Genomic DNA, 25,252 nt, shown 5'->3' with positions numbered 1-25,252 from the left:
TAATTTAAGTTTTGCATAAACATGTGCTAAATTTGCCATAGGCAAAATAAAGGCTTTCTCAGCTTAGAAAGTAGTCTGACCATGGAAAATAGCGTGGGGAAATAAAGAACAGAAATATTTTTGCTTTTTAACTGTTTATTTGCAGGACAATACTGTTTGCAATCTAGTTTGCAGAATCTACTTCCAGGGAAATACAAGTGTATTTTGGTTCTACCTAGAAAATCATTTACTCAGTATTTTCAGTTTCCTGTGGTAGAAGAGAAGATTTAGTATTTATTTTAATTTTATTGTTTTGTTTTAACTGTTCTTACAAAGTCACCCTCTGAGCAGCCCTTTAAAGGTGGAGTTTGCCCTGGTTTCATGTGTTCTCCTTCAGTGAGCCCCACCGTGGCATGGCCTTAAACTTCCCTCAGTAGGCTGTCATTTCAAGCTGTGCAATCCTTCCCAAGCTTCAACCCCATACTTCTCTGAGTGTTTTCTGGTAACTTCACTTAGTCTTATACCAGGCAAACTCAAAAGCATATTATTTGTCCTTTCCAAACCTATGTTGTTATATGCTACTTGCATACTTTATCTCAATTGAAGGCATCGCCATCAATCTAGTTTCTTCTCTTTTCCACACCTTCACTACCTTTGTAAAGAATGGCCACTACTCAAATACAGGTCTGGCATTTGCTTTAGCTCCTTGGAGGTGGTCTCTAAACCTTTGGCATGTCTTGCCTAACTGTGTCTTTGTTTACCTGAGGGCTTGGGCCACATAGGAATGTCTAACAGTATGATTTATGGTGAGGGCTATGGACTACAACATCAGCTTGGCCTGTGACCTTTGACCTCCAACCTCCAGAGGGGCATGAGACTAAAGATTAGCCACATGGGCTGTCAATCATCTTTGTATTGCTGAGCCCCAATTAAATGCAGACACCAAAGCTCTGGTGAGCCTCCATAGCTGGCAGTACTCCTGTGTGTATTATCACACATATTCTGTCCATGTTTCCACTGGAGAGAACAACAGGAAACTTCATGCTTTGAACATTTCTGTACTCTCAGGCATCTCTTACCTTGAGTGATTTTAATCTGTATCTTTTTGCTGTAATAAACCATAACCATGACTATAACAGTGAGTTCTGTGTCCTCCTAGCTAATAAGTAAACCTGAAAGTGGTCTTGGGGGTCCTGAACTTGTAGTTGGAGTCAGAAGTTAGGGTGGTCTTGGGGATTCCCCTGTGTACTACCACATACCACTATCCTGTCCCCATCAAAATCTAAATGCCCACCAAATACTTCTGTGTTTCTTAATTTGGACCTCCTTTTATCTCCACTCTTTTTTTTTTTCTTTTTTTTTTATCCTCACCCGAGGATATTTTTCCATTTTTTTGTACAGATAGAGTGGGAGGGAGAGAGAGGAAGGAGAGAGGGAGAGAAACATCGACGTGAAGGGACACATCGAGTGGCTGCCACCCGCACGACCAACCAGAGCCGGGGACAAACTGCAACCGAAGTACGTGCCCTTAGCGGGAACCGAACCCGGGTCTCTCCGGACCACAGGCCGACGCTCTAACCGCTGAGCCAAACTGGCCAGGGCTTATCTCCACTCTTACTACTAGTTAGGCCTCATCATTTCTTACCTGGCATATTGCAACAACCCCTCTCCACAGTCTCCCACCTTTGTTATTTATTCGTTTGCTTCTTTTAGCAAGAACTTTTATGGTTCTATTGGCCAGGCAATGTCTCAATCACTTTACAAATAGTAACATAATCCCCTGTACAACCCTCTGGGGTAGTTATTATTTCCATTTTATAGATAGGAAAACTGAGTCATACAGAGCTTAAGCAACTTGCCCAGGAACATACAGCTCACACGTGGAAGAGGCTTGGGAGTATGTATGACCCACTCTGTCGTGCTATTTCTTAATGCAGCCATATTCCATTGTGTCACTCATGGAGCGCAAGCCTCCTTTGCACCCCTGCTATTTGCAGTGTTATGTTGGGACTAAACATCTTATCATGACTAGACAGGCTCCTTTATCCCTTAGGGACTGGATATGCTGTCCCTCTGTCAGGAATGACCTCTCTTCTTGCTCTGTATAGTGGTTAAAGTGTGGGTTCAAATTTCACTTTTACATCTTATAGCACATGACTTAGCTAAGTTACTTAACATCTTTGTGCCTCACCATTCTTATCTGTAAAATGGAAAAAATAGTATCTATTTCATATGGTTATTTGAGGAGGTAAGATGAAGTTACATATTTGGTTTCTTGATACGTGTTAGTGTTATTTTTATTATTGTCACTGATTAACCAGTTCTCCATCAAACTGTTTTATATACCCTTGGCAAAATTAGTTCTACCCTTTGTGTTTCCATTGCATTTTGTTGATAACAACTGTTGTAATTCAACACTGTATTGTCATAATTTAGTAGGTTGCTTGTTTCTTCCCTGCCTAAGGAGGGTCTTTGAGAACCAGTACCTCAAGCCTGGCTGGTGTGGCTTGGTGATTGAGCGTCGACCCATGCACTAAGAAGTTGCTGGTTTGATTCCCAGTCGGCACATGGCCAGATTGTGGGCCAAATCCCCAGTGAGGGGCGTGCAGGAGGCGGCCAGTCGATGTTCTCTCTCATCAATGTTTCTATCTCTCTCCCTCTCCCTTCCTCTCTTTCTAAAAGGAATAATACCTTAAGATTTGGGAAGTCATCTATTTATTTACAATTTAGGCAGTGTTTACATACCAGGCATTGTGCTAAGCACTGGGGGGGATACAAAGATGGATTATATTTTTCTTCCCTCAAATATATATGAGGGGGGAAGTAACTGGAAGTCTTTATGAACTTGGGAATTTTTGAAGCCCCTGTTAAGTCTGGCCTGTCTTCACTATCCCAGAATTCACATAGTTCACATTTGGAGGTGAAAATATTATATAACCAGATTGCATTACCAGAATCCGAAGCGGGTGGAGTTAGGTAGTTGGGGAGAACAGAAATGAACTGGCAGCTTGGTTTCTGTTTTGTCTTTTATGTTGGCTCTGTGCATATATTCAACATTAATCTGTGAAAATCACTATGAGGTAGTAACTTTCAGCCCCTTTTAAAGTCAGAGGTTAGAAAAATTGCCAGGTGTCTCAGTTTATGGCCAATCGAAACCTGTGATTGAAAGTCTGTGCCTTTTCTTCTACCAAGTGTGCTGCCGCAGAGAGTCTGTGTCCTGGCCTTGGGAGAATTTGCACACATTCCCTTATACAAGGGACTCCTTTTGTGCAGTGTTTTCAGTCTTTTGTTGGCACCACTAGAAACAAACTTTCACTCAGGACTTCTTATCTGAGGTACTACTTCTTATCTGAGGTAAGGGCAATATAGATTGCCCTTCTGTGAGAGACATGGAGGAAACAGTGCCAAAAAGAGTAGGAGGCAGTTCTCATTAGAATCTTTGAGAAATAAAAATGAAATGGCTAGAAAACATACTTAGATGCACTTGAACTAATTGATTTATTCTTTGTTTCTAAACCAGACTTTAAAAGTGAATAAATGAGCGCCCTCTGGTGGCTAATAATATCAATAAAACAAAAGGGATTTCTTTTTCTTTTTTCTGTTTTACTGATTTTAGAGGAGAAAGGGAGAGAGAGAGAGACACATTGATTGGTTGCCTCATGTATATGCCCCTACCGGGGATCAAATCCTCATCCTGGGTGTGCCCTGACTGGGAATCGAACCTGCCACTTTTGTTGTTGTATAGGATGACACTCCAACCAACTGAACCGCAACGTCCAGGGCTGGGATTTCTTTTTTGAACCATGAAAATTAAATTGGTTTTGTTATCTACAGGGTTATACCAATTTTGCTTAGCAATATCTAGACAAAATGTTCTTATGTAGGAAGGTATATGGACAATAAAATAGTAAAAGCATAAAGTCCCAGAAAAATCGGATGAAAATCATATTATTAAATAACAAACATTGTCCAAATAGTACATTATGCAGTTTTTCAAGGGTATGTAGGCACAGTCATGTTACACCCATCAACTTTCAGATCCTCAGCTTCCATCTATACTCTTTCAGAAAAAGACTCCATTTCCCGGTGTGCCTGAGGGGTAATACCCTCCTTTCCCAGCCTGCCCGTGTACAATTATCTTTCTCTCACTTTACAAAGAAGGGCACCTTTCTCCTCCTGCTCTTCCACACTGCATTCCTCTGGGCATCACAACCTCCACATGCCAGAGAGACTACTAGGATGTTATTTCAAGGGTTTGGAAGTGACTCCTGACTAAAATTTTTTGACAGGTCAGGTAGGTTCCAAGTTTTCCCTGGCAGCTAACAGATCATTTAAAATATTTATGATGATATAGATCATGAAGTTATTTGGGAATATAACTTAAGAAGAATTTCAACAAAAAGATGACATTGCTATAACAAATATATTTAATTCTCACCTACTTATTTCAATGAGGGTTTCTCTCAGCCCTTATAAAAGCACAAAATAGGAATAAAGTTGATGAAATCTAAGTCATAGCACCATGTAATTTTACCCTGGATATGTGAAAAAGCAAACACACACTAATTTCATTAAGAGATCCATTTTCTGTCAGTCTTTCCTTTTTATGTTTAATAATTATCAAATCTATAATATTATTTTGATCAACTTGTGCCAATAATTGTATTTATAACAGTCCAGAAGTTACCATTTTAACATTTACAGATTTAAGGTCATAGTGGAAGCAAATCTAGTTTATATGTGTGTGTGTGTGTGTGTGTGTGTGTGTGTGTGTGAGAGAGAGAGAAGTATGATAAGGTAGTAAAAAAATATTTTAAGCACAGTAATATATTAGGATAAAGTTATATGGGGAAATAGAATGTAAATAAGAGAGAAAAAGGAACAGTGTAAAATTTCCACCTGTTCGAGAACAGTCCATGAATTTTTAAATGGACAATGATGGGTTTCAAAATCGCTCTGGTATTTCAGTTCCACTGGATACATTAAAAAATGGTATAATTTGTATTTTAAATGTCAGTTGTTACCGTATGCTGGAAATCACATTCTTAAACATGTGGTGAAGATCTTAATGTCAACTGAAAATGTGCTAGAGGGTATGTAGTTTTTTTTTACAATGATATCAGTGAATATACTTGCAAAACATTTGCCAGTCACTGACTTTTTGGGTCCCAGTCCTCTGGTTACTAGTATACTCAAACTGGCTTTGGGGTAAGTGGGGCAGCTTCAGACTCCTTCTCGTGAATCTTAGGAGGAGGCCTGGAGCATGGCACCTGGCCAGTGTCTTCTTGAGTCTTCTAATACACACTCGCTCTACCATCTGCTGGGCTACTAGCCTGTCCACCTGAGGTTTAGACTTGAGTAGCCACTGGCCTGCCAGCCCCAGGTTGTCATTCCACCAAAGCAAGCCCTGGAGGGTGTGTGTGTGTCTGTGTTGGAGGGAGAGGAGGTCACCTGCAGGTAGTGGGGGTGGGGGGGTTGTGTAGCTAAGATCCACATTAATTCACCACTTCGCTTTCTCTGGCCTAGGAAGCACCAACCTGAGCTGCCTGAGCAGTATTTTCACTGAGTTGGTCCTATTACAGTGAGTGTCAAGCTATTCCTTTCTTATAGACAATAGCAGGAAGGCCAGGGCCACAGGCACTAGGTTAGGGTTGGAGTAGAAATTCTCTGCTCCTTTCTGCTGTATATACTAGTGCTATAGTACCAGGGTCTCACACCCTTGTTGAGCTTTAAAGCCAGCCAGATTTTGAATCCGGTACTTTTTCTTAATGGTAATGTGACCTTGAGTAAGCTGCCAAATTCTGAAAGCCTCAGTTGTGTAACCTCTGAAATGGAATAATAGCTGCCCCTCATGGTTGTGATGGTTAAACGAGGTGAGCATGCAGAATGCACTTGTAAACATCTGATCAGTAATTTTTTTAATTACTAATATTATCTGGGTGAGGTGGAGCAGGTGGATTGGGTGGTAGGTAGAAAGGCTTCCCTGGGGTCATAAAGCCTCAGCTGCCCCCTGAATGGAGAGTAGGAGGGTTGGCCAGGCTCCAGATGGGTGAGAGAGGAAAGATCATTCTAGGCAGAGGGAATAGTTTATGTGGAACCTGGTAAAGGCTCAAGAAAACTGGGTCCAGGAAATTCAAGAATTTCAATAGGGTGGGGTGTAAGTTAGGAGGGATCAGAAAATGTATTTGTTTGAGGGTGTCAGTGGGGGGAAAGGAGAATCGTCTGTAACTGTTACAGAAAAGACTCAGAACACCAAAGGAAGCGAAGTGGTTCCTTTATTCACGCATGTGGACCCAGAGAAGGCAGTCTCCAAATTCTGCCCCCCCACCCCCCCTGCTCGAGCTGCAGGGCATGCTTAGCTGTAGAGGGCTGGGTGGACATTCTTTAGATGGGAGAGTGGTAAGCAGCTTACAGAAGCAGGAAGCAAAAAGGTCTGGTTATCTATCTCTAGGAGGCTAGAGGGTCTTGTTATCTCCTGGGAAGCAAAAGGGTCTGGTTATCTCCTGGGTACCCCTTTTGATGCTATTAGCTGCTATGCTGCCTATTGCATCATTATACAGATCTCTATAATCTGGGTCTTCAGACCTTTGTAGGAGTTGATATCTGTACTGACACTGTTGGATGGCCAGTATTTTGGCCGTGGCCCTCCTGGTTACAGTGGACTCTAAAGTTTGGACTATGGTCCATATTATGCATGGTCCAAGGCTTACTCCTAGGAGAATGATGGCTAACGGTCCAATTAGTGGAAGTAGCCATGGAGCCAGCCCTGTGAGTCTATTCCCCAATTCCAATTTTCTAATTCTTTGGCTCTGTGTTTTATATTTTCTCTGAGTTCTTTGACCTTTTGTGTTACAATTCCAGACTCATTTACAAAGTAGCAGCATTCTTCCTCTAAGAACATGCAAGTTCCTCCTTTTTCTGCTGTTAGCAAGTCTAGAGTCCAGCAGTTCTGTAAGATTACTTCTGCTAGTGAATTAATTAGTTGTTGGATGGTGGTCAAGGAGTCTGCTACTGTAGTCATGTCTGCATTACGTTGGGCAAACAACTTATAGTAGGTAAAGGCAGAGACCCCTAGACCCCCTACTCGTGTCCCTATCCCAGCTGCAATGCCAATTCTGGCTGCAACTGCTATGCCTAGCCCCCTTTTGGTTCGGGTAGGTCCCTTTCGGCTCAGTCAGAGTAGGAGTAGGTTCGATATTTCCTGGGGGGTTCGGATGCTGAGGCTAGGGGTAAGGAAGACCTCTAGACGTCTCCTGGTCCAGTTGGTGGGGAGGCACCTATAGGCCTCCCGTCCACACAGGAGGAATAATCCTGGCTCAGTACATAAACTGCTGTTATTGGGGATACGGAGGTTACTGGTACAAAGCTCTGGGTTGAGAGACCCTACTGGGTTTCCTCTGGGGAGACCTTCTCTGGCTCTAGGCATATTACATGTGATCCTCTAGTGTCTAGGAATACATTGGTTGTTATGAGCCCTTGGGCTAGGGTCTGACTGGGACCAGGAGGCGCCCCAGTATGACTCCAGGTACGTGGAACAGGTATTCTTAGGAGTCCTTTCTCCTAGAACAGTAGGCAAACCCAACATTCCCAAGTGGAGTAGCTAATATTCTAGTATGCTGAGTACATGGTTTGTACTAGTTCCTGAACCTGTAGTATGGGGCTGATTTTCTGTAGTGCCTCCCGGAAAGTAGGAATGTTGGCACCCTTATATATTATCTTTTCCTCCTGTTTCCTCAGCCATCTGGCTATTTCTCTAACAGCTTTTTCTCGGACCATCTCAAATTCTTCCTGGGTTAAATCATTTAATTGGCGGTAGGTACTCCAACAAACCTGTCTACCCGGGGGCCCGTATGCCTGACACTTTTGACTCTGGTATCCAGTGGTGCCTCCCAATTTCCCCGTCATGTATAATTTATTGTCCCAGACACATGTTGGGGGCCCAGCCTGGTCACTACCTGGAGATAGCATTGTAGGCATTCCACGGGCATTGCAGTGGCATATGTGAAGGGCGATGCAGGGAATTTATAGCTTGCTATTCCTCCTGCAAGTCCTATCCTTTCTGCAGGCTTGCTACATTTACATACAGGGGCTTGAATTGGGGCAGGGTCTGCTAAGCAAAGCATACTAAGTATCCAAAAGCACAGACAAGCTCAAGATATGTTCCCCTGAGAGCCAGTTGCTCCCAGGTGTTCCATTCTGTTGGGGCTACAGTCATCAGTCCAATTCCTAATATTATAGCAAAACTTCCCACTGCAGTCAGGTACCATCCTGGGCAATTGTCCATTCCTCTGAGCCTCCATCAATGCCTGGTTTTCTTTTCAGCTTCAGGGTCGACAACCATGATGGCTGGTCCTCTGGGCCCCTGTCTGTCCTCCTGGAATCTGCTGGGTTCGTTGCTGTCTTGGCTTAGCTGTGATGGATCCAGGGGGTGATTCCTACAACCTTAAGTGCGATAGGGGTGGTTAGTATGACAAGGTGGGGCCCGGTCCATGTGGGTTGGAGGGGTTCCTTTTTCCAGTCTTAAATCCATACATAGTCTCCTGGTTTATGTGAGTGGGCTGGCTCCCCTCATGGTAAGGGTCCTTGGCCTAATCCGGCCTGATGTACCTGGCTAAGTGTTTCCCCTAGCTTCTGGAGGTACTTAGTTGGCCCTGCTTCCCCTGTAATCTGAAGCTCTCCTCTAGGTAGGGGTAGTATGGCTGGCAGCCTCCCATAAACTAACTTAAATGGTGTATACCCTGTGGCATTAGGGGCGTTTCGTACCCTGAATAATGCTGAACAGGTCTGGCCAGGGCAGGTTGGTCTCCTGATGGAACTTTGCAAGGGTTTCTTTTAGAGTCCGGGTCATGCGTTCTATTTTTCCTGAGCTCTGAGGATGATAGGCAGTGTGTAGCTTCCAAGTAATTTTTAATTGTGCTGCTAGTTCCTGGAGCACTTTTGCAACAAACACTGACCCATTGTCACTGCCAATGGTCATAGCAACCCAAAGCGGGGGGTAATTTCCCTGAGAAGGGTCTTGACTACCTCTCTGCTTTTTTCTGTCCTGGTGGGGAATGCTTCTACCCATCCAGAGAAAGTACAGACTAATACGAGTAAGTATCTGTATCCTTGTCTTGGCCTGATCTCAGTAAAATCAATCTGTAGGTCCTCAAAAGGCTATTGCCCCCTGTGTTGTATTCCGGGGAGCCCTTTTGGGTGACCTGCTGCATTGTTCCTGGCATAGGCCAGGCATTGAGCCGCTGCCGCTGCACATAGTCCAGACATGTTAGGGGAGTAGTAATACTTCCTGAGTGAGGCCTCTAGAGATGTTTCCCCTAAGGGTGTGAGGGCCTGGCACTGCCTGAGGAGACTGCTGGCCTGGCCTTGAGGTATGTAGAGCTGTTCATCTGGAAGTTTCCATATGCTGATGGGTGTTCGGAGGTAGTTTTCTTGTATGGCCCATTTCTGTTCCTCCGGGGTGTAGTCTGGCTGATTGAAGTTCAGTTCTAATAGGGTACCTTCTATGGCTGGAGTATTTGTCGGGGCCCCCTTTCTGTAGTTGCTGCTTCTGCTGCCTGATCTGCCCTTGGGTTCCCTTGGGTTACCTCTCTCTCTTCCTTCTGGTGCCCCTGCAGTGCATTACTGCTACTCCCCAAGGGGCCCGGACTGCTTCTAGCAGTTGAAGTATTTCTGCCTTGTTTCTACTTTCTTTCCCCTCGGCTGTGAAGAGTCCTCTCTCGGTAGATTGCCCCATGGATGTGTATGGTGGCGAAGGCATACTGAGAGTCTGTGTAAATATTGACCCTTTTTACTTCTGCTATTTCGAGTGCCCTAATTAATGCCCAGAGTTCTGCTCTTTGGGGGGACCAGCCAGCTGGCAGGGGCTTTGCTTCACTTATTTTCTCACTGTCCACGACAGCGTACTCCGCCATTTGTCTCCCCTCAGCCATGTAACTGCTCCCATCGGTGTAGAGCACTAAGTCTGGCTGGTCTAGAGGCTGGTCCCGCAGGTCTGGTCGGCTGGCATGACCTCTGCAGTTGTCTCGAGGCAGTCGTGGTCTGGTTCTCCCAGCTCAGCAGGGAGGAACGTAGCCGGGTTTATTCGCCGAACAGTGCTGACTTTCACTTGGGGATTCTCATGGAGAAGTTCCTGGTACTGTGTCAGTCTCGGGTTCGAGAGCCACTTGTGTCCCTGTCCAGCCAGAAGGATAGATACTGCGTGAGGAACTAATACGTTGGTCTCTTGTCCAAGTGTTAGTTTGTCTGCCTCCTATAAGAGAGTGGCAGCAGCAGCTATGGCCCTCAGGCTTGGTGGCCAGCCTGCTGCTACAGTGTCCAGTTGCTTAGACAGGTATGCAACTGGCCTTTGCCATGGTCCCATTGATTGCGTAAGGACCCCTAATGCTATTTTCTCCTTTTTTTGCATGTAGAGGTCAAATGGCCAACTGGGGTCTGGCAGCCCAAGATGATCTTTTATAACCTGGAAAGCTTTCTGTTGTTCAGTTTCCCCTAGAGGGGTGCTGTGTCTGGGCCTTTTAGCACTTGGTAAGGTGGTTTGGCTAATGCTGCATACCCCGGTATCCAGATTCAGCACAACCGGGCCACCCCTAGGAACTCTCTAGGTTCCCTCCGTGTGGCTGGAGTTGGTAGGGCCATTATGACCTGCTTTCTTTCCTGGCCCAGGACCCATTTCCCTTGGGAAATGAGGAATCCCCAGATATTTTACCTGGGCCTGGCATATCTGTGCTTTCTTCCATGAGGCCCAGTACCCTGCCTTTGTTAGCAGTTCAGGGAGCTGACAGGAACCCTCCCAGGACCAGTCCAGTGTGGGGACGGCTAGTAGGAGATCATCTACATATTGTAACAGCACTAGGTCTGTTTCTGTATCAGTAAACGGTTTTAAGTCTCTGGCCAGGGTTTCTCTGAAGAGAGTGGGTGAATTCTTGAATCCTTGTGGCAATCTGGTCGGTCAGTTGGGTCTTTGCCGCAGTGTGGGGTCTTCCCATTCGAAGGCAAAGAATGGTTGGCTCGCCTTCGCAAGTCGGAGGCAAAAAAAGGCGTCCTTCAAGTCCAAACAGGTGAACTGGCCGCCTCCAGCAGGAACTGGCTAAGGAGTGTGTATGGGTTCGGTACCACAGGGTGCAGTGTGATTGTTGCCTCATTCACTGCTCACAGGTCCTGTACTGGCCTGTGCTCCCATCTGACTTCTTCACTGGCAGCAGGGGAGTGTTCCAGGGGGACTGGCCTGGCACAAGTATACTTTCCCACAGATGCTTCTGGATGACCTCTGTGATGCCTAGCCTGGCCTTCCTGGGGATGCGGTACTGGTGGATCTATATCGGTCCAGCTCCCAGCTACAGTTCTATAATTATAGGTGGATGGTTCCCTGCCAATACTGGTGGGTTGTCTTCTGCCCAGACTTTTGGGATCTCTTTCGAAGGTCCATCCCCCTTCCCTCTGTGGGCTTCCATTTGCCTTCCTCTGCTTCCTTGTATAGTCTATATTCTTCTTTCCAGGGAACTAAGACTGCTATGAGGTGTGGGGTGCCAACTTGTAAGTGAGACTCTCCTGTTGGGAGAAAGGAGATCTGGGCTCCTAGCTTAGAAAGCAGGTCGTGACCCAGGAGCGGAACCGGGCAGTCTGGCATGTACAGGAATTCTTGCTTTACCGGGTGGCCCCCGAGTTCTACAGTTTGGGGTTGACAAAACTGTTTGGGGCCACTAGACTGTCCAGTGGTGCCAATGATAGAGATCTCACGCTCTGAGGGAGGTGCAACTGTGATTGTTACTACTGAATGTTCTGCCCCAGTGTCTACCAAAAAGGGAGGGTTTGGCCCCCTACTGTCATTTGGACCATGGGCTCATGGGGGCCGAGGTGTAGTGAGCCCGGTCTCCCCTAGTTCGAGTCTAGGCCTGCCAGACTGAGGACGGTAGGCACTTGGGTCTCAGGTCCCGATTGCCTATCAGTCTGCCTTTTCTTCTTTTGGTTGGTACATTCTTTTTTCCGGTGTCCCCTTTCTTTGCAGTATGCACATTGGTCTGATTCCACACTCCAGTGAATAGGCTTATTTTTTGCTTCTGGCCGCTGGCCTTTTCTGGGTGGCAGGAGCTTTCCTAGCGCGGCTGCTAGGAGGGCTGCCCTTGACTCCATTCTTTTTCGAGCCTCCTGCTCCGCTGCCTCCTCTCTATTATGGTGTACCTTGTTGGCAATTTCTGTTGGTTGGCTTATGTTCATTCCAGCAAAGCCTTCGAGTTTCTGAAGCGTCTTCCTGATGTCCGAAGCTTATTGGGAGATGAAAGCCGTGTTGACCATTCTCTGGTTGTCTGGCCATTCAGGATCGAATGGGGTGTATATCCGATAGGCCTCACACAGATATTTGTAAAAATCCCCAGGGCATTCATCAGGCTACTGAGTCACACTAGCCACCTCTGACATGTTAGTAGGCCGTCGGGCCCCCACCTGGATTCCGCAGAGAAGGGCATCCCTATATCTCTGAAGTGTGGCCCTTCCTTCTTCTGAGTGGTGCACCCAGTCAGGTTGGGCCTCAGGTGCTGCTACTCTTGCCCATTGGACTGGGTCTAAAGTTTCCATGGGCGCCATAGTTTCTAAATATCGGTGGGATTCCTGGAGAATGCGCCTTCGCTCCTCAGTGTTGAATAGTGTGAGGAGTAGCTGTTGGCAGTCGTACCAGGTGGGACGATGCGTCTGCATGATGGATTCTATAAGGTCAATCATGGCCTGGGGTTTCTCCGAGTAGGACGGAGTATGGTGCTTCCAGTTTAAGAGGTCAGTGGTGGTGAACAGTTGGTAATAAACGATGGTCCATCCTGGCTGCTCGGTACAATTTGGCCCAATTTGTGGTGGGGCCTGGGTCTCCCTTAGAGGCATCCAGAGCGGCTGCTGTTTCCAGCACCTTTTCAAGACTGGGGAGGCTGGGGGCGCTTCTGGGGCTGGTGCTGGCGAGACAGATGGTGGTGGAGTTTGGATTTTGGGAGCCCAGGGGACCATCTCAGGTGCATATGGGCGGGGGGGGGGGGGGTAAGTGGATGGATGGTTCTTCCTCTGGGTCACCTTTGAGAATGGGAGGTTGGCATGCTTTTTTAGATTGAGCCACTAGGACATGGGCAGGGACTGCCTGGTTTGGCAAGGTGAGGTCTTTTTCTTTGTTCCAGTTACCCCTGCCAATTTCGGCTTCTGCCCAGCACAGCATTGGAGCCACTTGGGCATGTCCTGAGCTAGTTTCTGCCCTCTATCTATGTAGATGTACTGGTCTGGGTGTCCTGGCCTCCCTGTTACTATCAGATGTACTGCTCATATGATTCCTAGGTTGAGGGTTCCCTCAGGGGGCCAGTCTACCCCAAAACTAGACCATTCGGCTGAACAGAAGGTTTCCATTGGCTTAGGGTCATGCTCTGATCCTGGCCTTGGAACCGATCAAAATTCTGCAACGTGCAATCGAGTACTGTTGATGGGCCTCCTCCCCTAGTTTCTCCTCCTGTAACGGCGCAGACAGACAAGGGGTGGGGATTTTCAGTTTGCCCACCTGGCCATTCCCTTTGCAGGGATTTAGGTGCCTCCTAGCTTTGGCAGGTCAGTACAAACCCCTGACTCATATCAGGTTTGCAGGGAGGGTCTGTGTCCCCCAGAACCTGATGCTGCCATGAGCCATATGAGGTCACCACGATATCACAGGTTGGGGCCCACTCAGACTCCATAGGTTTGCACTGGTGGAGTCACAGAGACATTCACACTCATTTACGCACTGACATTTAAACAAATTTAAACATTCCCTCCCATTAGGGCTTGCCCTACCTGGTGGCTGAAAGGCCTGAGAGATGATCAGTCTCTCACCTTAAGGGTGAGCCTGTACTCGGTTCTTGGTCCCTGGGGCACTCACTGGTCTTGAAGCTGCGCAGTCCCTGAATCTGGACCTGTTCTTTTCTCCCGGCAGCCCGGGTGGGGTGTGAACCTTGCCAACAGCTGGCCGCAGAGCCCGGAACGGGCAGGGACCTGAAATGGCCAGGGCGTGCGCTTCCCTCTGTCACAGGGCTCCATGGAGGACCTGCGGGGCCACCTCACTGGTGGCAATCGCCTGCTCGTGTGTCGTTTCTCGGTCAGGGAACCAAAATGTTATGGAAAAGACTCAACACCAGAGTAAGCGAAGAGGTTCCTTTATTCACACGTGCGGACCCAGGAGGCAGTCTCCAAATTCTGAGCCCCAAGTTGCAGGGCGTGCCTAGCTGTATAGAGGGCTGGGTGGACATTCTTTAGATGAGAGAGTGGTAAGCAGCTTAAAAGAAGCAGGAAGCAAAAAGGTCTGGTTATCTCTAGGAGGCAAGAGGGTCTTATCTCCTGGGTACTTGCTTTTTCTAAAATGGTGGTTTACTTCTTCTATCATAACAAAAATAAATTAATAAAAAAAAAAGCCCAGGCCGGTTTGGCTCAGCGGTTAGAGTGTCGGCCTGCGGTACAGAGACTTGGGTTGGGTTCCTGCTAAGGGCATGTACCTGGGTTGCAGTTTGTCCCCGGACCTGGTTGGTCGTGTGGGTGGCAGCCACTCGATGTGTCCCTTTCACGTCGATGTTTCTCTCTCTCTTCCTCTCTCTCCCTCCCACTCTATCTGAACAAAAAATGGAAAAATGTCCTTGGGTGAGGAAAAGAAAGAAAGAAAGAAAGAGAGAGAGAGAGGGAGAGGGAGAGGGAGAGGGAGAGAGAGAGAGAAAGGAAGGAAAGGAAGAAAGAAAATGAAAGAAAGAAAGAAAGAGAAAGAAAGAGAAAGAGAAAGGAAGGAAGGAAGGAAGGAAGGAAGGAAGGAAGGAAGGAAGGAAGGAAGGAAGGAAGGAAGGGAAGGGAAGGGAAGGAAAGAAGGAAGGAAGGAGAAAATGTATTTGTTCTAAGTAAGGCTTTATTTTGATCTTGTAAAAGAATGAGATAGAATTATTTCAGATTCTTGCTTACTGTGCTTTAAGTACTTGTTTTTAACTCTAACGAGGCTCTCCCTCCTGACTTTTTCAATGACTTCCCATCACTTATAACATTTTAAAACTTGATTATATTATACTTGACCCATATAATCATCTGCCAAAAGCCACACCAGACTGCCTGCAGTTCCCCAAATGCACTGCCCTTCATACCTCTGTGCCTGGACACGTGCTGGCCTTCACCCAGAACTTCCTGGGGCTGCTTCCTCCTTATCCTCCAGGAGCGGGAACACTCTACAAATAACGGTAGTGTTCCCAAGCTAAGAATCCTTTTACACAATAAGGCTAAAGGAAATTTGTAACGTTAACAACCTTTACTAAGGGGTCTGAAAGAAAATGTGAATGAATGGGGAATATATTGTGGGTAGGGTTGGAAACACTGAATACAATAGAGCTGTTAATTTCCTTGAACGTAGGGCATTTAGTATAACTAATCAAAGTTACTAATTATCTAAACAGATATTTTACAATTATCTTTAATTGACTACCTGATTCTAAAGTTCATCTGAAAGAATAACAAAGTAGTTTTGGAAGTTCCGAAGAAGAAACGGAAAAGATTGGAGACTTGCCCTGTCAGATATTAACCAACTGGAAGTTTCCTACATTTTGTTATCTAAGGGTGGACATGTGATGTAAGCTAAGCCACTCCAGTCTGTATTAATTATGTTTCTGACCATCATTTCTCTGATATTACATGACTCAAAACCCGGATAGATTTTTCACTCAATTTGAAGAGTAAGATTAGGATGGACTGACATAAGATTTCCATTGGTGGCATTCACAGATTTCCCTTGGGAGGACATTTAAAAAAAACAAAAACAAAAACGTTTTTATTGGTTTTTTAGAGAGAAAGGAAGGAAGAGACAGATAGAAACATCGATGTGAAAGGGGAACATCAATCAGCCACCTCCTGCACGCCCCCCATGGGGGACTGAGCCTGCAACCTGGGCATGTGCCCTGATCAGAAATTGAACCGGGATCTCTGAGTCCATGGGACAACAACACTCAATCCACTGAGTCATACCAACCAGGCTTTGGAGTGAATTTTAATGTAGTGGTTCCCAAAGCATGGTCTTGGGATCAGCAGTATCAGAATCACGTGAGAACTTACTAGAAATACAAATTCTCAAGCCCCACCTAAGACCCACTGAATCAGAAACTTCGGCGTTAGGCCCCAGCAGTCTTTTTCAGACATTTGATGCATCCTCAAGTGTGTGAAGCACATTCTTTAAGAAAGAAGTTGTCATCCTCCAGAATACTGAAACATACGCCGGGCTTCTGCAATGCACCATCGTAATAAGAGGCAGTGAAAGCAGAAAGCAGCTTCACAAATAAGCCCCTGATGGAAATTCACGCAGCACACTTCAAGTCACAGGTGTTACATTTCAACCAGCCATTCCTCACATGGACAGCTCCAGGGTGAGGAGCAGCTGGAATTTATTTAATTGACGATGGTTAATGAGGCTCCCAAATAATTCAGCTAGAAAGGTCAGCTCGTAAATAAATATTTCCTGCTGTATCATCTGTCGGTTGATGTGAACCTATGAATGTCAAGAGATCTGTTGGACTAAATAAAAAATTAGGAAATTAGATTTGCTGGGGGAGGGAGTGAGAGCCTTACCATCCATAAGTGATTTTAAAGCCATTCTTGGTTTTGTGTCATCTGAGCCACTGATCGCCTCATTAATTCTTTTACTGTAGAGTTCACTGTAGTCAGCTTTCCATACTGTTATCTTCATAAGGAAAACTTTTAACACTCATAATTTAAACACCCTTTAATGATAGTAATTTTCCTTCTGATATTAATAGTCTCAGGTTTTAAATTTTGTCTCTAAGAAAAACATTTCCTTGTGCAAACAGTGATTGACTTAACATAGATTTTGCTGGATTTAGAGGTATGTAAAAGCAGGCTCTTTTTTTTGGCAAGTTATTCTACAGGGAGGGGCAGGCTGAGGCAAATATGCATCCCTCAATGGTGCAGAATTTTAGGGGCACCTAAAATTCACTTATCGCCCTGGCCAGTTTGGCTCAGCGGTTAGAGCGTCCGCCTGCGGTCCGGAGAGACCCGGGTTCGGTTCCCGCTAAGGGCACGTACCTCGGTTGCAGTTTGTCCCCGGCCCTGGTTGGTCGTGCGGGTGGCAGCCACTCGATGTGGCCCTTTCACATCGATGTTTCCCTCTCTCTCTCTTCCTCTTTCTCCCTCCCACTCTGTCTGTACAAAAAATGGAAAAATATCCTCGGATGAGGATTAAAATTCACTTATCTATAATCAAGATAAATAATATTTTAATAACCAGAATTGATGTAAAAGAAAAAAACCCACAAAGAACAAAATATCAAACAAAGATCTCAAGACAGTATCTTATTGGAGCCTGGGGCCAAAAGGAAAAGCCAGAAATACTGATCTTGGCTCTGAAAATCTCAGGTAAGTAAAATGTAAAACTAAGACCACATCACTGGATTATTAGTATAAAACTGTATTAGTCTTTATAATAATATTACTTTGTTTTTGTATTTCTAGGGACATACTAACATCTCCGTCATGCTGGCAACATGCTGTCCTTCTTAACCGATTCAATTACCCTTTTGAACTGGAAAAGGATTTACATTTCAAAGGCTATCACACACTCTTTCAAGGATCTTTGCCCTATTATCCTAAATCAGTGAAGTGTTACCTTAGCAGAATTCCCCACCGGATGCCTTCAGAAAGACACCAAATTGGAAGCCTAAAAAAATACTATCTCCTGAATGCTGCCTCTCTTCTTCCAGTACTGGCTCTTGAATTAAGGGATGGAGAGAAGGTTCTGGATCTCTGTGCTGCCCCTGGAGGCAAATCAGTAGCTCTGCTGCAGTGTGCTTCTCCAGGTAGTGTGTTTGTCTTTCAGTTATCAACTACTTTTTCATTGTCCATTTGTATAAAGTACTTTTAAAGTATATGGGCAGAAATGTAAGATTGAGTTTGCAGACTTTGAAAGCATGAAAACCAGGACAATATGGAGAGAATGGAAATTTTAGCCGAGGAAATCAGAGTGAATAACATTTTCCCTGGGTTACTTCATTCTAGCAGGTAATTGGGAACACAACTACATTTGGGAATGAAAATCTATTGGATAATATGAATCCTGATAAACCAATGACAAAGATTTTTAAAACGATTACTTTTATACTTAAGAGTCTTATATTGATTTTCTCGTTATACTACTGAAACTGGACAACGAATAGGTCCGGGCCGCCTGTTGCTACTCGAGCCAATTAAGCAGAGACAAAGTTGAATCGTATATGAATGTTTATTCCAATATTGCCGGCAGTGTGGGAGAGCAGTGGGTTATCCCTGAAAAATCTGCTCTGCCCCACCTTGCTAGCTGGCTGTTTATAAAGGATAGAAAGACAAAAACTGTGTGAGAAAACAGCAGGTAGGCAAAAAGAAAAATATGGGTAAAGTGGTTACAGGTGATTGCAATCACAGGGAAGGAATTGGGCTGGGGGATTGCAAAGGGTTTGAGCAAGGGGGAGGAATGTGGGCTGGGGATCGAAAAAGGTTGCCAGTGTGTGCCTCTGGGTTCTAGTGCTCCTATAACCAGGTTGTTAATCTGTCCGTGATGTCAAGCACTTCCCCCTTGTTCTCAGATGAAGACAGTGAACAGCGTTTCAGAGGTCAAGTCCTGAGGCGTACAGCTCCCAGCCAGGTCAGAATGGGCTTTCTTTAATCAGAACAAAGCAACCGTGATTATCAGAGCAAGGATGATTCACATTTCTTATAATTATGGCTGGTACTCCTCTATGATTAGTTCTCCATTCTATTACTCTCTCCTGTTCCTTTCACTATGAAACAGAAACATATACATTTAAAATCATTTTTTTGTGTGTCATTGGACCATGAGGTTCTGTGTCAGTTCTGTCCAATATAATGTGAAATTTACATGTAATTTAAAACTTTTGAGTAGTTTCAGTGGGGGTGCATATACACACACACACACACACACACACACATATACACGCGCACACACACATACATACACATATATATGTATAATATTTTCCCCCAGCTAATCAAATTAACAGAGACAGATTAACAGGAGAAAATGTCCAAAGTTTATTAACAGATGTATATGACAGGGGTTGTCATAAGATATGAGACCCCAAAATGCACTGGGCTGTTGAAGCTTATATGTCTTTGTGGACAGAGGAAAAAGGGGGCAGGGAGTCTGAAATTTCAAAGGAAATAGGCAATTTACAGGTAGCTGAGAAAGAGCAGAACACACAATTATGACTAGTCGGCAAATTATTACTAGTCGACCCAGAATCAGTGGGACATAGAAGTAATAGTTCCTAGGCCCCTTCTTGGAGCCTTCCTGTCTACCATGCCTCATTCAAAGTAGGTTGAGGAGAGGAAGCTAGGATTCCTTTCTGGAGCAGGTCGTTCCATCTAAATCTCAGGGGCAGAAAAGGGGGATAGACAAATGTTCTTTCTGAATCTTAAAGTCAGTATCCCAAAGGTCAGTTTGAGGGTAGCAAAACTTTGGTCCTTTTCATCTCATTAAAAAGGTAGAAACGGATGATATTAATTTTAATAATACATTGTAATGTAGTACATTCGAAATTTCATTTCCATATGAAATCAAAATAAAAATTTTAATATTTTGTATTATCATTTTCTTACAAAATCTTCAAAATTAGTGTGTATTTTACACTTATAACACATTTCAATTTGAACTAGCCACAAGTGGACATAGTATTGGACAATACATTTCTAAAAGATTTAAAAGTTCTTTTGAAGCAAATTGTCATTACCATTATTAGTACAAAAATAATGAAATGTATGTAATGTGCATTTTCATAAATATTTGTTAAAAATAATTAACATTCATCATAATTATTTTCTTAGTGAGACCTTTAAAAAATTACTTCAGATTTTCTTGGATATTCGAATTATAGCTTGATGAGATAGGGGTTAGCATCAGTTCTGTCTAGTTTTTGTTTGTTTGGTGGTTTTGTTTTTATAAATGCAAATGCTGTTATTCACATGGGTTAGAAGATGGAAATAGTGGGAGTTGTGTTATGTAGTAGTTTCACTAATTTTTAAACTTCTGAGTTATAACCCCAAATCACACAGTTATCTTTCATCAAGCTTTATTTTATGTATCAAATAAGTGAGCATTCTCAATTTGTTTTTGTTTTGTTGAAGGCAAGGGATTGGAACTGTCTCAATTACAGAAGGCTGTGTCTGTCCCCTAGTTGTTGAACTCATTCACTTTCTCAGCCAAGGCACTAATGTGTTGAAGTTTGTTTGATGCTTTGAAGGTTTCTCCACCCAGCCCAGTTTTCAGTAATAAGTTTCTGGATGGATGGGGAGTTTGCTCCTCATATATGAAGTTGGCAAAGGGCCATCATGGAGGGAGGTACCCTGACTCAAGGCTTCTCTTCCTTCAGGACGTTGATCTGAAAATAATGGATTCTTATTAAACTGTCCAAGTCCACATACACCTTAGAAAGTTGTATGTATCCCCAGGCCATGCATATCCCGGTTTGAAGACTGCTACTTTATATCTCCATTTGAGAGCATTCCCTATTGAAACAGATTACAAACATTTTTATGAGAACCGTGAATCCAGTTGTACTAAGCATTGGTACAAATGCATACTTAGGAGAAAATATCCTGTGTATTTCAGAATTGTGGTTAAAACTCTTATTTTAAAGTGTGCTGTGTTTTTTATGTAAGGAAGAACAACAAAAGAGATTTTTGTAAAGTTATTTGGTCATTTTTAGAATTTGAGCTGAAGTTTTATGGAATCGTGTCATAAGGAGTACTTGTCTTTATTTTCATTCTGTTTTCTTTGACTATTCTTATTTTGGCTGTTACATCAATTTTGAAAATAGAATTTTTAGTATTGCAAAAGATTGAAGAGAAATGTCAATATTGGCTACCATTTTGAAGAGAGAGCATTTTAATCTTAAATTATCCTTATTAGTAGGCTATAAATGTTTTACATGCTTGTGGTAGGGAAGGTGTTTGGAAGGTGATTTGAAGGTGGTTAGGAACCCAAAGACAAACTGATATATTCTAGAACTTTAAATTGGAGAAGAATCTTCCTGTTCTCACATCAAGGGCAATGAACTACAGGCAGTGTTCCAAGTCAAGTAGCTTTTCATCTAAGTAGGACTAATGGTAATGGTTTACTAAGAAGTACAGATGTCTTCATGCTGATGCTCAAAGCCAAATTAGGTTAGCTACAGTGCTTGACTTCAGAATGCAAAAGCAATGCTAATCAAAGCTTTAAGCAAAACTTAAAAAGATGGCTTTGCTAAATGTGCATTTATACACCACATTTCTTTGGATCAGTACTGGCCTTTATTCTGGGCCAAGAGACTCACAGCTTTGAATGATTAAAAAGCTCATGTTTTAAGTCAATTAAAAAAATTATTCTACTTCACTGATGGTACAGCTTCTCCCACCTGTTCTCACAGTGATGGACTGTTCATTGTTGTTTTTGTTTTTTTGGCAACACAGCCTTTGATATGTCCTGGTCTTGACAGAAAAAGAGCAGACAATTCAGGTTCTAAATAGGAAAACATTAATACACCAAGAATGACCTCGCTTGGCAGAGTGGCTTTATCAGTTTCTTGCTGAGAGCTATATCTCTCCAGGCATGAAATTCTCTTTGTTGTTAGTTGTATCTTTTTGACACCAAGTTAGTCTTTCGTGGTAGAGAAGATTAGAAAGACTCCTTTACTGAATTGTACTTGCCTTCTTTGCAACTTCCATCACACCCTATAGGTACTATTTCTCCCCTCTTCTTCCCCTGCTACCTCCTTTCCATTCTTCAGGTTTTCACTCAGGAATCAATTTCCTTGAATTCCCTGCATTAGGTGCACCTTCTTTGTAGTAATAATAAAAATAAAAATAATAGCCATCCTGAAACACTCCGTATGTGCCAAGAACTGTATTAGTTACACTGCATAAATCTGTGTTTTTTAGACATTTTTAGTAGTCTCCTTCCAGCATCTTAAGTTGAGTCTCCTCATAAACATCTTTCTGAAGTCTTAGGGCTCTGAGGAACACAGTGTGACTATCACCGGTATATATGATCTCATTTAATTCTGCAACCCATTATTTGGGCATTATTATCCACATCTGAAAAATGAAACTGAGACAAAGAGAAGTTAACCAAGTTTCTCTAGGTGAGGGCAGAGCTGGGATCTGAACTCAGGTTTTCACTGATATATCAGCTCTTGCCTCTGTTCTACATTCTCCCAGTGTTCCTTAACTGCTGCCGTGTCCAGCACTCTCCATTAGACAGCTTCTTGAGGCTTACCTTTGTGCCTGTAGCCACTAGCACTGTGCCAGTCCATAGTAGGTGCGTAATAAATCACAACCTTAAGGTATTTATTCTCTCAAGTGTATTTTAATCTCTTGTCTACCATGGTTTAACAAATTCAGTATTACCATTTTGGTTTTTTGTGTGAATTTGTGACATTGTTTCCAGGTGGCCCGTGCAGCATTTTTACTATATGGACAGTATCATTATTCCAATATTTACATCAAGGAGGACATATAAAACAATCATATTATGAGGTAATTCCATGCTGTTTTCTACAGTGGCTACATCAATCTACATTCACACAAACAGTGCATGAGGGTTCCTTTTTCTCTGCATCCTCGTCAACACTTGTTTGTTGATTTATTGATGATAGCCATTCTGACAGGTATCAGGTGATATCTCATTGTGGTTTTAATTTGCATTTCTCTGATGATTACTGATGTTAAGCATCTTTTCATGTGTCTATTGGCCATCTGTATGTCCTCAGGGGAAATGTCTATTCAGGTCCTTTGCCCAGTTTTAAATTGTATTGTTTGTTATTTTTCTTTTGGTATTGAGTTGTAGAAGTTCTTCATAAGTTTTGGATATTAACCCTTTATCATATGTATCATTGGTGAAAATGTTCTCCCTTTTAGTGGGTTGAGTGTTCATTTTGTTGATGGTTTCCTTTGTTAGGCTGAAACTTCTTAGTTTGATGTAGTACCATTTGTTTATATTGTCTTTTGTTTCCTTAGCTTGAGGAGATATATCAGAAAAAATATTGCTACAAGAAATGTCTGAGATTTTACTGCCTGTGTTTTCTTCTAGGAACTTTATATTTTCAAGTCTAACACTTAAGTCTTGAATTCATTTTGAGTTTTTTTCTTGTGTGTGGTGTAAGAAGGTGGTCTAGTTTCATTTTTTTGCATATATCTATGCAGTTTTCCCCAACACCATTTTTTAAATAGACTACCTTTACCTCATTGTATGTTCTGGCCTCCTTTGTCAAATATTAATTGTTGATAGATCCATGGACTTATTTATGGGCTCCATTGATCTATATGTCTGTTTTTGTTGTTGTTAATCCTCAACTGAGGATATTTTTCCATTGATTTTTGATAGAGTGGAGGGGAGGGTGGGGGAGAGAGAGAGAAACATTGATGTGAGAGACACGTCAATTGGTTGCCTCCCACATGACTCTCACCAGGGCCTGGGATCAAACCTGCAACCCACGTATGTGCCCTTGACTGGGAATCGAACCCATGACACTTTGGTCCACAGGCCGACATTCTAAACACTGAGCCAAACTGGCCAGGGCTATATGTCTGTTTTTAAATAAAAAATGGAACTGCCTTATGACCCAATGAATCTACTTTTGAGAATATATCTGAAGAAACCCGAAACATTAATTTGCAAGAATATATACAGCCCTATTTCATTGCAGCATTATTTACAATAGCCAAGACTTGGAAGCAGCCCAGGTGCCCATCAGCAGATGAGCAGATAAATAAGCTGTGGTACAGCCCCGGCCAGTGTGGCTCCATTGTTTAGCATCGTCCTGTGCACCAAAAGGTTGCCAGTTTGATTCTGGATCAGGGCACATGCCTGGGGTGTGATTTTGATCCCTAGTAGAGGTTGTGCGGGAAGTAGCCAGTTGATATTTCACTAACAGTGGTTCTCAACCTTCCTAATGCTACGACCCTTTAATACAGTTCCTCATGTTGTGACTCCCAACCATAAAATTATTTTCGTTGCTAGTTCATAACTTCAATTTTGCTGCTGTTATGTCTTAGGCGACCCCTGTGAACAGGTCGTTCGACCCCCAAAGGGGTTGCAACCTCAGGTTGAGAACCGCTGCATCACATCGAGTTCTCTCTCTCTCTTACCCCCCTTTATTTCCCCATCCTTCCTCTCTCTCAAAAAATAATTTTTTAAAAATCGGTGGTATATTTACACAATGGAATACTACTTGGTTATAAAAAAGAAGGACATTTTACCCTTTGCAACACCATAGATGGACCTGGAGAGTATTACGCTAAGTGAAATATGCCAGTCAGAGAAAGACAAATACCATGTGATTTCACTTATATATGGACTCTATTGAAGAAAATAAACTAATAAACAAAATAGAAACAGATTCATAGATACAGAGAACAGACTGACAGCTATCAGAGGGGAGGGAGTAGTGGGGCTGGATGAAAAAGATGAAGGGATTAAGCAAAAAAAAAACAAACCCCCAAAACCCTCATTGACAGGCAACAGTGTGGTGATTACCAGAGGGAAAGGGATGGGGGCAGCTAGAAGAGGGTAAAGGGGGGATGCATGGTGATGGAAGGAGATGACTATGCAGATGATGTTTATAGAATCGTACAGCTGAAACCTATATAATCTTATTAACCAATGTCACCCCAATAAAGTCAGTTAAAAAAATCATATTATGGCTTATGGCTCCAAGGAATAATGAGCAGAATTAAAAATAAACAGAATTGTTTTTTTTCTAAGGTGTACCAAAATAAATGCATTAGTGAAACTTCTAGTTTTAGTTGCTTTTCATTTTCCAAAGGCTGTGATGTACAAATGTAAAGCCTTAATCACTCAGGAATTTGTTAAATTCACCACCAACCTTTCTGCTTAGATGAAAAACATCAAGATTTCCTTTATTTTTGACAATCTCAGCACAAAATTTATTCTCTCTCAGTGTTGTAAGTCTTAGTATCTATATAGAATCTGGGTTGTGATGCCTTAGTGAATATTTTAAAAAGTTTAACCAACCTAAGGCTATTTAAAATTAAATTCTCTAGGCAAAACAGCAATATATAATAAAGTTACATTTCAGCTGGGAGCTATTTTAAAATGCTGAATTGAGAATCTTTACTAAAGTTACAATTTAATGAAAAGCCAACTGATTTTCAGTTGTAGTGAGTATTTGTATTATATTTTAGCATTTTTGTTCTAATGTCATGTTTCAAATCAACTCAGCCTCATTTAGTGAGCACATACTATGTGCAAGGCATT

At 43.2% G+C, this 25,252-nt stretch overlaps 1 protein-coding gene across 4 annotated transcripts in view; it reads left to right on the top strand.

Moving 5' to 3' along the window:
- NSUN3 (NOP2/Sun RNA methyltransferase 3) overlaps window positions 1–25,252 on the top strand; it is a 69,353-nt gene that overhangs the window by 3,506 nt on the left and 40,595 nt on the right. For 3 of the 4 annotated variants that reach the window (XM_036243156.1, XM_036243157.1, XM_036243159.1), the window contains one exon: window positions 17,461–17,804. In XM_036243156.1, coding sequence (XP_036099049.1) covers window positions 17,461–17,804 — 344 coding nt within the window. Of the gene's footprint in view, window positions 1–8,431; window positions 8,455–17,460; window positions 17,805–25,252 lie in introns of those variants that run through there. The other variant, XM_036243158.1, reaches the window with a different exon arrangement.

Source organism: Molossus molossus, unplaced genomic scaffold (assembly GCF_014108415.1).
Source record: "Molossus molossus isolate mMolMol1 unplaced genomic scaffold, mMolMol1.p scaffold_m16_p_5, whole genome shotgun sequence".
NCBI classification, from domain to species: domain Eukaryota; kingdom Metazoa; phylum Chordata; class Mammalia; order Chiroptera; family Molossidae; genus Molossus; species Molossus molossus.
Note: the sequence above shows the minus strand (reverse complement) of the source record. Positions and strands in the feature narration are given on the sequence as shown.